The 13,983-nt window shown below is 41.1% G+C and overlaps 1 protein-coding gene across 2 annotated transcripts in view; it reads right to left on the bottom strand.

The window, feature by feature from the left end:
- The window catches only part of ccdc18 (coiled-coil domain containing 18), a 149,119-nt gene that overhangs the window by 85,190 nt on the left and 49,946 nt on the right, over positions 1-13,983 (bottom strand). For both annotated transcript variants that reach the window (XM_078560795.1, XM_078560794.1), the window contains exons 11-12: positions 8,796-8,953; positions 4,864-5,066 (exon numbers count right to left, since the gene is read on the bottom strand). In XM_078560795.1, the coding sequence (XP_078416921.1) occupies positions 4,864-5,066; positions 8,796-8,953 (361 nt within the window). The remainder of the gene's footprint in view (positions 1-4,863; positions 5,067-8,795; positions 8,954-13,983) is intronic.

Below are 13,983 nucleotides of genomic sequence, written 5' to 3'. Positions count from 1 at the left end.
CTCGCGAAGAATTTCAGCTCCTCTTCTAGGACTTCAGCCTGATCCCCAGCTGACAGCAGCACACAACCAAGCCAAGTTCCACAGGCACGGTCCTCACCACAAATGGCAGTCACCACTAATAACACATCTCCTCAACCATGCTTACGACGGTCTGGATGGCGTAGATCTATCAATGCTATCTTCGAGTAACAGAACCAGCTGCAGCAACCATATCTTTGCTTTACCTCTCTTTCTGTATCTCACCTCTGTCTTCTCCAGCCTGCCTGTACTGCACTGGAATCATCATCAGAGCTCTGACGACTCTGTGTCCTTCTATTAGATCTCAACCAGTTTCAGTCTTTCCAGGAGTTTTGGTTTCCAATCTCAATTTCAGTCTTAGTTTCCTTAAGAAATGGAAGGATCAGTTTCCACTTTTCAGTTAGGGTCTGTCTTAAAAACTACAGGTTTTAAAACCATTAATTCCATCACAAGTAGCACAAAACTTGAGGTGCCAATCAAAGACAAATGTAAGTTTCTAGTGAAATAAGAAAATTAAGCATTTTATAAAAATTACAGTGGAGTTATCTATAATCTACGGAGATATAGGGGTAGATCATTTTGCCCCTTGAGCCTGTTCTGCTAATTCAATGAGATCATGGCTGATCTGCGATCCAACTCCATATAGCCACGTTTGCCCTAGATCCCTTTGTTAATCTTTGGTTAACTAAAATCTCTCAATCTCAGTTATAAACTTAACAACTGATGAAGCGTCAATCGTCATTTGCAGAAGAGAGTTCCAAAGTTCTACCATCCTTTGTGTGCAGAAGTGTTTTCTAGTTTTGCTCCTGAAAAGTCTGGCTCTAATTTTTTAGGTAGTTTCTATGTACCCTATCGGTTCCCTTGATATGTTGAAAACTTTGATCAAATTACTTCTCTACCTGCTAAATTTCAGGGAATACAACCTTAATTCATTGAATCTCTCCTCATAATTTCATCCTTGGAGTCCAGTTATCATTCTGGCAAATCTGCACTACTTTCCCTCCAAGACCACCATATCTTTCCTAAGGTATGGTGCCCAGAACTGCTCACAATATTTCAGCTAACTAGCTACTATGAATAGTGTGTTCCAAGGGCAGCTGCAGTATTGAAGGAGATCACAGAAACAAGAAGGAGCAAGGCTATGAAAGATTTTAAACATGGAGGAGCAAAGTTTTAAATTTAAGGCTTTGAGAGGTCAGGAGCTAATGTAGGTCAGAAAACACAGGGATCAGGGTGGGCAGGGCTTGGTACAGGAGAAAATATAGGCAGCAGGGTTTTGGATGGGCTGAAGAAGTGCATGGACAGGGGATGGCCAGTGTAGCACAGGAACAGTCAATAGACTGAAAATGACAAAGGCATGGATGAGGGTTTCAGTAGCAGATGGGCTGAGGTATGGGCAGGAGAGTGATATTATGGAGGTGGAAGCAGGCAGTCTTTGTGGAGAGAAGAAAGAGAAAACAGTAAACATGTCATCACTGTCTAAGTGCCATGAATGTCTCAGGTGACCATGGTCTTCCAAACTTTCTGATCATAGCAACAGTGGATGACTTCATTGTTGGCGTTCTAGTTCAACCCAATCTTTAATGTTGTCTAGCTGCTTCCTTCACTGTTCGGCCTCTTGCTCTTCTTCCCTTAATCCTTCCAGTGGCGATAAGGGGGCCCAACCCTTCTGCACAGATAACATGTCGAAAGAACTCCATTTTTCTTCTTATGATATAATTTAAGAGTTCTCTTGTTCTTCCAGCCTCATTCAAAACTTCATGAGTTCTTTTCTCCACCCACCTTACTCTTAGAATCCTTTTCAAGCACCATATTTCAAAGCTGTTGATTTTCTTTTCTTCCTCTGTCCCAATGCTGCAACCTTCACATCCATACTTCATTACTGACCAGGCATAACATTTTAGTACGTCGATTCTCATTTCAAGACCCAAGCTGACATTTCTTAGAATGTTACTTAAAAACACTTTTGGCTTGTCCAATCCTTTTTCAGGTTTCAGTACTGCTTTTGACATTGGATATTACTGTGTTTCCTAGATAGTTGAATTGAATGACGCGTTCTAATTTGCTTCCAATTACTGTGATGTTGCACACTGGAATGTCCTCTCTTTGTCATTACCATAGTGTACATTTTCTTGCAGTCAAGTGTAAGCCTGTATCTACCTACCACTTTCCTTTATGACAGTGTTGAATAATCTTTACAAGTATTCATTTGTTGCTGTGAGTACCATGTCGATGACATAGCAGATGTCATTGATGACTCTCCCTCCTATCTTTATATTATCGATCGCTTCAATTCCTCTAAGAATGCATTCACTGTATAGGGAGGAACAGTCTGGTGACAGGACACAGCCTTTTTTAAACCCCTCTTTATTGCTTCTTTCTTGTCAATGTTAATGTTTTCCAGCATTTTCATGAGGTGACTGTTGGACTTTATTAAATGTTTTAGTATAATTAATAAAATATAGGTAGTGGTTGTTTTGACATTTCAATGGCTCATTCTGAATCTGACCATTGGATAAGCATGTATCTCATAGAAAATTCTATGTACAAATGTACTGATTTAAAATGATACAGAACCCTCTTCACAAGGGATCCTGTGTTTCCTAAATACATTTCTGTCAGTAAGGGAACCAGATAAATGTAATATTTTATGTTTAATTATACATATTTTTTATGAAGCCAGAGTGGTGGATATCTTCCTAGCAAGGTGAAGGAAATCCTGGCACCCAGAAAATTTAAAAACAACATGTAATCAACGTACATCCAGATACAATAGGTTATTTATCAACTTGTCTGGCAAGTTCCAGAAAGCTGACAATCATAGTTATATCCTTTCCTCAGGATCCAAGAAACAGACAGTCACTATAAGTGTTGCTACCGAAAACAAATGGATAAAATGGAAGGAAAATCTACTTCCGTACTGTACGTCTAGAGACTGTATTTCAATGACTGCAGTAACATGTAAATAAGTGATGTAACTGGTCTCTTTAACATAAGCCACTGGCTTTGCTGTAAAAGTAGTCAACTAACAAACTTGTTGTAAAGAAGAGTAAAGGTCTCTCAGTGTGTTCAAAATTCAATTCAGTTGATCCTGGGAAGACAATCTACTCCATTTGAATCTGCTAACTCACGAGGAGGTGCACACACAGAAAAGTGAAATTCTTTGGGCGTTTTAATTCCTGTGAAAGTATTGCATCAATCTTGCAAACAAAGTGTATAATGTGCATTATATTTTATTTGTGATAGAATTTCAAAAAGGTGCATCCCAGGGAGGATACTCCTAGTTCACCAGTTTTGAGTCCATTGATCTAAAGCCCAGGGTCTTTCTTGCCCCCTATGCAATCCGATATACAAAGTTCTGCCCATGGAGCCAGAGTTGAATTAAACATCAGCAGAGCTGGCAAAGTATTATGGATTTTCTTATTTTATAATTAAGCAAGAAGTGAAAGTTAAAAGTGCTGTTAAAATAAAGCAAATTGTTGTGCTTGCCTGTTACTTTCGATAAATATATGTTCTGTAGTTTATAGCCTTAGCAAACAACTAATCGTTCACTCTACCATTTGGGCTTGCAAAGTATCAACAAATCAGGGTTGCATTTCAATTCCTAGGGCGGGATTTTCCAGCCCCATCCGCCATCAGGATTGTCCAGTCCCACCGAAAGTCAATGGACTTTTGGCTGGGCTGCTGAATCTCTGTGGCAGGTCCTGCTACCTTGGGGTCGGAAAATCCCTAGACTCACTATGTTGCCAGATGTAGAAGGTACACTGCTTTGAAGGGAACAGGGGATCACTTACGCACACTGTCTTTGATGCTGAGCACAAGGAAAATCTAAGACAAACATAATAACAGTTAAGCCAGAGAGTTGCTGAGTTAACAATATCATTATGCTTCACAGATCAGCTTGCTCAGGGACATTCAAAAGCAGATTTTTTTTATGAAAGATTTTTAAACTTACTGAAACAGTTGTTGAAAACAGGTCACTGGTTAGCTATGCCTTGGAATGTTAATGCTACTTTTTATAGACATGGAAGAAAAACAGGGAAATGAACATTCTAAAAAGCTTTTAGCATTTCTTTTGGTTGCCCTATGTAGTTGATTTTTCTGTGCATTCAAAAATTATTGAAGGTGATTGTTCGTGATGTAAATGTATAGTTCTACAATCTCAGCACTGTAATTTACACCTAATAACTCATCCAAGTCTTAACAGTCTAGAAATACAGACAATTCAAAAGTATATACTTACGCCCAAACATTTTTTTTTAAAGTTGCAAACTGATTACAAAAGAACCAAGGGTGGCGGTAGTGGCACTGCTAATACTGCTATCACCACAAAATCATGTATATATTGCCATTTATCATCAAGTAATCATTATTTTTTAAAATCTGAATTACCCATACTTGTATGTCAACAATGAAACTCAGAATCAGAGCACTAATAAATCAGCACAGCTGGTAAGCAAATCCCACAATTGCTAAGTAGATAAAATGCATCAAAAGTACTCTTGAACTGGTTTATACTGATCAAAGGTTCTCTAGATTCAATCTCCAATAATCGGGAAAGTTGATGACATGTCTACTGTTCTGACTGACATTACCATTACTCGAGAGTGGAGAGGGGTGGGGAGGAGGGAGCCAACTCAATCAGCACTCCTGCTTAATTTCCAAGTCCACACAAGAAAGTTCATGCATAACAATCAAAACAAGGACATGTCATTCACCTATGACACCTCTCATGATAAATTAACCTCACAAATCAGAAACATCCATTTGGACAAGACAAGAAAAAAAAAAATCCACGTACTAAAATGGAGTTGTGGACTCTATCTGGATGTGTAATTTACGCACCTCCTCTTCCACCTTTCCAATGCATTTGCTTTTTTCCGACAGTTGCTCTTGTATCTGCTGAAAATTATTTATCTGTTCAGTCATCCGAGTCTGTAACGTTGAGATTGTAGCCTCTGCCTCTAATAATTCTGCCTGCAGCTTCTCAACTTCTATTTGTCTATATCGCTCTTCTTCTAAGTGCTGGTCCAGTGACTTCCCGGCATCTGACAAATCATCAGAAATAGCAAAAGAAAAAAAATATTGTCATTTTACAAACCTAATAAAGTATCATCAGTAACAATGCCCAAGAGCTTTTGTTTCAAAAGAATGTAAAGAAGAAGTGCTGAGTTAGTTGATCTCAACACTGTAGTAGGGGAGATCTCAGCATGATGGAGCTGGGGAGAAGCAGGCAGGGCTCCAGATCACTTTTTGATCACTTGTTACCAAGTGTGAGCAAATGATCATCAAGACAAAATTGAGCATGCTAACGTGTCTCTGAAAACAGTTATCTCCCATCTAGAGAAATCAGAATTTAGATCAAAGAGACTTTTCATTTTCTCTGGATGTTGCATTACCATGGTGTCAGCCTATAGTAACAGAAGCTTGGTCACATCCAAAGAACAACCATCTTCTGATTATTATATTTTATGCCAGCTGTACTGATCAGCACTGCAAAATTCATTTGATGTGTTTGTGCTGATGTAAAATCCCTTTGCAAAGGATTAAGGCATATACTATCTGGTTGACCTCTGTGCTTGAAATCTCATAAATAAGGCAACACTGGACAAGTTATAAATCTTCAATCTCCCATCGTTTCTTGTCATTTTCACTAACAGGAATCAGGATTATAGTACTGGAGCAATAGCACTCAAAAGATTTCAGTAGAAGAAGAGACAAATCTTCCCTACAAGAGGCAGGTACAGACTGAACAATTGTTTAAATCCTTGGCAAAGGTTTCTGCACTAGTCACATCTTACCATCCATGGTTAACTAAAGAAATTAAGGAAAGCATCAAACTAAAAGAAAAAGCATACAACTCTGCAAAGATGAGTGGCAGGATTGGTCAGAATATAAAAGGACAGAGAATGACACAAAGGTTAACCAGGAGAAAGAAATTAGAGTATGAGAGAAAGCTAGCTAGAAATGTAAAAATGGATAGCAAAAGCTTCTACAGGTATTTAAAAAGGAAAAAATTAAAGTGCGTGTTGGTCCTCTAGAGAGTGACAGTGGGCAGTTGACAGTAGATAATAAGGAAATGGTGGAAGAAATTAACAAAAATTTTGCTTCTGTGTTCACTATAGAGGATACAAAAAACATTCCAGTAATAGCTGCAAATCAGGAGGTGAATGGAAGAGAGGTACTTGGTGAAATTGAAATCGCTAGGGAAACAGTGCTGAGCAAATTGATGGAGCTGTGGGCTGGCAAGTCTCCAAGTCCTGATGGACTACATCCTGGGTCTTAAAAGGGGTGGCTAAGGTGGTAGTCAATGCACTGGTGTTAATTTTCCAAAATTCGCTTAATTCTGGAAAGGTTCCATCAGATTGGAAAGTAGCAAATATAATCCCTCTATTCAAGAAGGGAGGGAGGCAGAAAACTGGAATCTAGAGGCCGGTTAATTTGACGTCTATCATGGGGAGGTTGTTAGGATCGATCATTAAGGAGGAGGTCATAGCTGGGCACTTAGAAGAGTTCAAGGCAATCAGGAAGAGTCATCATGCTTTTGTGGAAGGAAAATCATGTTTAACCAATTTATTGGAGTTTTTTGAAGAAGTAACATGCATGGTGGATAAAGGGGAGCCTGTAGGCATACTGTACTTGAATTTCCAGAAAGCATTTGATAAGGTGCCACATCAATGGTTATTACAAAAAATAAAAGCACATGGTGTTGGAGGTAACATATTAGCATGGATAGAAGATTGGCTGGTTGGCAGAAAACAGTATGTATAAATGGGTCTTTTTCGGATTGGCTGGAAATGACGAGCAGAGTCCCACAGGGGTTTGTGCTGGGGCCTCAACTTTTTACAATTCACATCATGACTTAGATGAGGGGAGTGGAGGCACGGTAGCTAAATTTGCAGATGACACAAAGATAGGTAGGAAAGTAGGTTTTGAAGAGGACATGAGGAGGTTGCAGACAGATACAGGTTGAGTGGGTGGGCAAAGATCTGGCAAATTGAGTTTAATGTGGGAAAATGTGAAGTTGTTCACTTTGGCAGGAATGGTTAAATGGACAACAGCTGCATAATTCTGAGGTGCAGAGGGATCTATGTGTTCTAGTATATGAGTCACAAAAAGTTAACTTACAGGTACAGCAAGTAATTAAGAAGGTTAATGGAGTGCTATCCTTTATTACAAGAGGAATTGAACATAAAAGTAAAGATGTTACGCTTCAGTTATACAGGGCTTTGGTGAGACTGCACCTCGAACACTGTGTGCAGTTCTGGTCTCCTTCTTTAAGGAAGGATGTAAATACATTGGAGGTGGTTCAGAGGTGGTTTACTAGGTTGATACCTGGAACGACTGGGTTGTCTCATGAGGAAAGGCTGGACAGAAAGGGCTTGTTTCCTCTGAAGTTCAGAAGAGTGAGGGGTGATTTGATTGAAGTATACAAGATCCTGAACGGCCTTGACAAGGTGGACATGGAAAGGATGTTTCCTCTTGTGGGTGAGTCCAGAGCTAGGGGGCACTGTTTTAAAATTAGGGGTCACCCTTTTGGGACTGAAATGAAGAGAACTTTTTTCTCTCAGATGGTTGTGCAACAGGAACACTCTGCCTCAGAAGGCAGTGGAGGCGGGGTTATTGAATATTTTTAAGGCAGAGATAGATAGATTCTTGTTAGGCAAGGGAATCAAAGGTTATTGAGGGTAAATGGGAATGTGGGATTCAAAACACAAGCAGATTAGCCATGACCTTATTGAATGGCGGAGCAGGCGCGAGGGGCTGAATGGTCTACTCCTGTTCCTATTTCTTATGTTCTTATGTTTCTAATTTTGTTTTTAAAGTAAAACTACTTTTTAAGTGAAAAGGAAAAAATGAGCCTCCTTCAATCGCCATCTAAACAGTCTCTATTTCCCTGACTAGGCAATTTTCCTTCAGTGCCTTCCTGAAGACACACTCTTCAAACAAATGGTGTTGTAATTTATGAAATATGGGATGAAATAGCTAATTCATCACTTACAAAAGGATAAAGACAGTCCTCCTCCTTCAGGTACCAAGCCCTAAGAGGGAATCGACAACCATGGACTTCCATTGGATTGGTCCATGGTTATGCTTGGCAAAGTACTGCAGTGATTTGCCAAAGCTTTCTGCCGTTGGCCGACCAGTAAACTCTCCTGCTCTCAACCACCTTCCATCGGGCAGAATGGAACGATTTACAGGCTGATAATCAACCCATTTGGCCAGGTTCTGAATGCAGCTTCCACGGCCATCGAGTCCTGAAGTGGGACTTGAACCCGTGCTTCTGGCCCAGAGGTAGGGACGCTACCCTTATGCCACAAGACCTCAATGACTTCCACTCCGGCCTGCTGAGAAATGTGCAGCGTAGCTGCTCTGGTAGTCCCTTCAGTGCAGTGAAGGATCATTAGGGGAAGTGAAGCCATCCCCATTCTTTACAGCACTACCTGCCATAAGCTGGTAAGTTTAAAAGTCCCAGCCACTTTGATAGGAGAGAAGGTAAGATGATGAGGGTTTAGGGTGATCAAACAGGGGTGGGGGGGTAGGTGTGAGGAATCAGGTAGTCGGAGGGGTTAGAGGGATGGTAGTGGGGGGTTAGTTGGGGGGTGTAACTGGAGGGCGGTCGAGTGCTCAGATGTGGGCAGGGGTAGTCGGAGAGTGGGGGGTCTGGGGCGTAGTCCTGACAAAACCTAAAGCTTAAAATCTTTACTATTGTGCTATGGTTAGATTGTTACTTTCATATTTATTCTCTGCTCCATCTCAAACAAGTGCCAACTTACCTTTCTTATTTCTGTCTGATATTAATTCTGGGCTGGTTCTATCCAACAATTCGCAATTTCTGCCTGAAGTGTCACCACATTCTTGCTTTGAGAATTTACTGTTCATCAGGCTTGATTTCAGCTTTTGAATTTCAGCATCTTTCATGGCTAGTTTAATGCTAAAGGAGAAGAACTTTAGCCCATCAAAGCTATAAACTGACATTGTAAAAAATAAAAATTCCTTGACCAGGTCTGTACTTGCAAGCTATCATAAAACATATTGTAGAGCACAGAAGACAAGTAAACATCATTCTTCATTGGATTCATACACAAATTTTCAAAATAAAGGTACCACATAGTAGACTCATGATTAAATGTTAGAGCATGTGAAGTTAGGGGGCAGCTAGCTGAATGGATAGCAAACTGGCTAGAAAGCAGAAAACAGAGTAGGGTTTAAAATTTGTTACTTAGGCTTGCAAATAATGATGGTGGTGTTCCACAGGGATCAGTGCTAAAACAATTATTGTTCACCACTTACATAAATGATCTGGACTCTGGAATCAAGAGTACAATATCAAATACTGCAACCACACCAAATTGGGGAATATCATTTATAAGAAGGAAGACTGACAAAATACCACAAGACACTAAAGTTTGCTAAATGGGCATGCAGGTAGCAAATGCATTTCTATATGGGCAAGTGTAGAGTGGTCCAGTTTGGCATGCAGGATAAAGAGGCCTCCTTCTTGGAAAAGAAATCCAAATGGATTGGAAGTGAAAGAGATCTACGGATAGAGATGTACAAAAATCAGTAAAGCTAACAATGCAGATTAACAAAACCATAAAAATGAAAATAAATCACTGGGATTCATTACTGGAGCAACAGAAACAAAGAAGTTACATTAAATATATAATACCTTGGTGAGGCCACAGTTAGAGTATCATACACTTGCTCTGCTTGTCATATTACAAAAAGGATATAGAAACACTGGAGAAATCGCAAAGATTTACAAAGATGATGCCTTAACTGAGAGGGTAACAATTATAAGGAAAAACTGAGCAGAATGGAGCTCTTTCCTCGAGAAAAAAAGACTCAGAGGGGTGACCAGGGAGGTCTTTAAAATTACTGATCTATCATTCTATTTTCAGTCATGGAAGCTGTGGTCAATGTTATCAAGCAGCACTTAGTCTCTAATTAATCTGCTCACTGGTGCTCAGTTTGGGTTCTACCAGGACCGCTCTACAGTCTTGCTCCAAATATGGACAAAATAGCTAAATTCCGGAGGTGAGATGAGAGTAACTGCCTTTGACATCAAGGCAGCATTTGGCTGAGTGTAGCATCAAGGTGCCCTGGCAAAATCGAAGCCAACAGGATCAGGGGGAAACTCTCCACTGGCTGTAGTCATACCTAACACAAAGAAACATGGTTATGGTTGTTGGAGGCCAATGTCTCAACCCCAGGACATCACAGCAGGAGATTCTCAGGCTAGTTTCCCAGGCCCAGCCATCATCAGCTGCTTCATCAATAACCTTCCTTCTATCATAAGATCAGAACTGGGGATGTTTGCTGATAATTGCAGAGTGTTTAATACTATTTGCAATTCTTCAGATATTCAAGCAGTTTGTGCCCACAGGAAGCAAGACCTGGGCAACATTCAGGCTTAGATTCAAGAGTGGCAAGTAACATTTGTGTCACACAAAAGCCAGGCAATGACCACTGCCAACAAGAGAGAATGTAATTGCCTCCCCTTGACCATCATCGAATCCCTCACCATCAACCTCCTGGGAGTTACCATTGACCAGAAACTATTGGACCAGCTATATAAATACTGTGGCTACAAGAGCAGGTCAGAAGCTGAGTATTTTGTGATGTGTGACTCACCTCCAGACTTCCCAAAGTCTTTCCACCATCTACAGAATTGTGATGAAATACTCTCCAATTGCCTGGATGAATGCAGCTCCAACAAGATTCAACAAGCTCAAAAATCAGTCACGACAAAGCATTCTGCTTGATTTGCATTAAATTCACTCCTCCCACCAGCACTGTTGCTGCAGTGTATTACATCTACAAGATGCGCTAAAGCACTCACCAAGGGTTCTTCAACACCTTATGAAAACTCCACGCTCGTCACCAAATATAAAGGGCAAAGGCAATAGGCATAAAGAAACATCACCACCTCCAAATCCCCCAAGTCACACACCATCCTGACTTAGACATATGTTGCTGTTTCTTCATTGTCATAGGGAGTTCTTGGATTTTAACCCAAACAATACTGTGGTAGTAACTTCACCACATGGACTACAGGAGTTCAAGGCAGCTCACCGCCAGCTTCTCTGGGAAAATAGGGATGGGTAGTAAATGCTAGCTTTACCTGTGACCCCAATATTGCGTGATTGAATACATTTTAAAAGAAAAGGTTCAAAGTAAAGAAGACAGCCACAAAATTCGGCTGTATGTTTTTGGCACTACAGGAGCCCTGAGGTGATAGAAATTGCAAAGTTCTGCTTCTGACAACCTCCTACGTAGCTTGCACTGATCATCGTTAGGAAGAACATTAGTGCAGGCCGGAAGCATGCAGAGTTGGCAGTATATGACATGAGTCAGCTTCTGTTGCTGATATGGCACCCAAACTACCATTTTGGACCTTACAAATACCATCTTCTCCAAGGGGAACAGGAGATGCAGCTATGCCTGTCCCAGCCAGCTCTTTGCTGCTGACTCCTGTTATACATCAACTTGCCCCACAAGAGAGTGGTAAGAATGTCAGTGAATGTGTTGCATTAGGTGATGTTTCCAGCTATTCAGCAATGACTGGCACATGTTAAAGTAACAAAATGTGGGCTTGAGGTTTCCAGCAGTGGTAAGTGTGTGAGGGTTAGGCATGAATCCTGATTGCCAATTGGTGAATGATGGAGGTGTGGTGCACTGAGCAGTGAGAGGTTGGTGGTCCGGTGAGTAGGAAATGGCACTGCAGATGCATTCATTGACCTTAACTATTCATGCAATGTCACTGAACTTTTATCCAGTACTGCAGCCAGGTCCTCAGTGCCAGACTCCTTGCTTGATCTTTGAAGCTATCAGCTTCCATTCCATTTGAAGTGCAAGGCTGAAAGGCTGCATTAATAGATGCAGGCTGGCTTTAACACCACCACCTGCAAGTTACCCTTCAAGTCACACACCATCCTGACTTGGAACTATATCGCCATTCTTTCACTGTCATTGGGTCAAAATCCTGGAACTCCCTTCCTAACAGCACTGTGGGTGTTCCTACAACTCATGGATTGCAGTGACACAAGAAGGCAGTTCACCACCATCTTCACTAGGGCAGTTAGGGATGGGCAATAAATGCTGGCCTAGTGACACCCACATCCCATGAACAAATATATAAAAAAGCCACAGCACATCTCACAACCAGTAAAAATGCTATGCGCTGTGGCACTTATTTGCATAGGTGGGTGCAGTGGTGGTGAGGGGATTATACTGGAGAAATTAGAACCAGTAATTCTTCTGAACATTGGTTTGACCTGGAATGACATTCTACCCTTCCTACATATCCTCCTGTGCTCTTGTTGTTTGGTTTCCAGGAAGGGTCCAGTTACTTTTCTCCATTATCCACAGAAAGCTTGTGCTTTGGACACTAGGTGGTGCAATAGCATAGAGCACAGTATTTTTCTCTCTAGATTTCTACAATAGTCTTGGGATTCAGCTGAAGTTAGTAAAGCAAGGATCACAATTCTGCCAGTTACTAGGGTTCTATGTGGAAGGCTCAACCCAGCTTCAGGTGGGCTTCAGTCCACTGCACCAAACTGTGTGACTCAAATCATCACTCTTGCTCAGGCAGATCTCAAAGGTGGTTTCAGAATGTCCATACTGGCCAATTCTGGCAGTGCTGCCCACAGACGAATACAGCCCATAGTTTCTTTGATCTGATTCACCAGCTCCTGCTGTTTACTGTCTTGGGACCATAGAACCATAGAAAGGTTACAGCACAGAAAGAGGCCATTCAGTCCGTCATGTCTGTGCCAGCCAAAAAATAAAATCTAGCCGCCCATTCTAATCCCACCTTCCAGCACCTGATCCATAGCTATGCAGGTTACAGCACTTCAGGTGTAGATCCATGTATCTTTTAAATGAGTTGAGGGTTAGCCTTGCCAGTCATGCCAACGTCCCATGAAAGAATAAACAATGCATTACCTCACACTTGTCTGGATTGAATTCCATTCTCCGCCCACTCAACCAAACCACTGATATCATTCTGGAGTCAGCAGCTACCCTCTTCACAATCAACCACGCAGCCAAATTTCCCAATCTTCTTTGCATTCATGTGCACACCCCTTTTCAACAGCTCTAACTTTCAGCCACTGAGAGAAGAAATGGCTACTCTCTGATAAAAATTGCTCTCTGATGTTCCTGGATTTGACAAGTCTAAGAGGAAGAAACGGAGTTCGCTTTTTGTGTGAACATAGGGGATTTTGCTCTGCCTGCGTCCTTCATTCAATCTCTGGATGTGCCTGTTGCTGACAAGGACAATGTTATTGTCCATCCCTGGCTGCCTCAAACGCCTGGCTAGCTAGCCACTTCAGAGAACAATTAAGAGTGAACTTTGATGTTGTGGGACTGGAGTCACAAATAGATCTGAACTATATGACCACAGGGGTGGTGGGTTTCTTTCCCTAAAAAAAGTCATTCATGAACCAATTAGGTTTTTATGACAATTTCACAGCCCCATGGTCACTTTAATTGACACCAGCTCTTATTTCCACATTTTAGAAAAACTGAATTCAAATTCACAAACTGCCACACAGGGATTTAAACTCACATTCTTTGGATTTTTCATCCAGGCCTCCTGATTATTAATCCAGTAACAGAACTATGACACTACAGTACCCACGTGGGCTTTACTTACAAGGATCTCACTTGCGTGTTTGGATTCTTGCCTTTTTTTTGTGTGCAAGAGCTAATGTTATTGCATCATTTTATGCAGCCCGCTCATTGCTTTTGTTACATCTAGGCAATTTCTAACTTCAAAAGGTTGGATATTCTTAGAGTTCTCCTTAAAAGTTCAAGGTAAGACACATTGTTGGACAGAATAGGAGGAACCACGTGCCTTTCCAGGTAGGGTACACTTGATATACACTTTCAGACACACGTTCATCATAAAAAGGAAAAAGTTGCTCGAGTCTGTAACTCTGTCATTCCAACCTGGGT

The sequence above is a fragment of the Cetorhinus maximus genome, chromosome 17 (genome assembly GCF_964194155.1).
Source record: "Cetorhinus maximus chromosome 17, sCetMax3.hap1.1, whole genome shotgun sequence".
In the NCBI taxonomy this organism is placed as follows: domain Eukaryota; kingdom Metazoa; phylum Chordata; class Chondrichthyes; order Lamniformes; family Cetorhinidae; genus Cetorhinus; species Cetorhinus maximus.
This window is presented reverse-complemented; position numbering and strand designations above follow the sequence as displayed.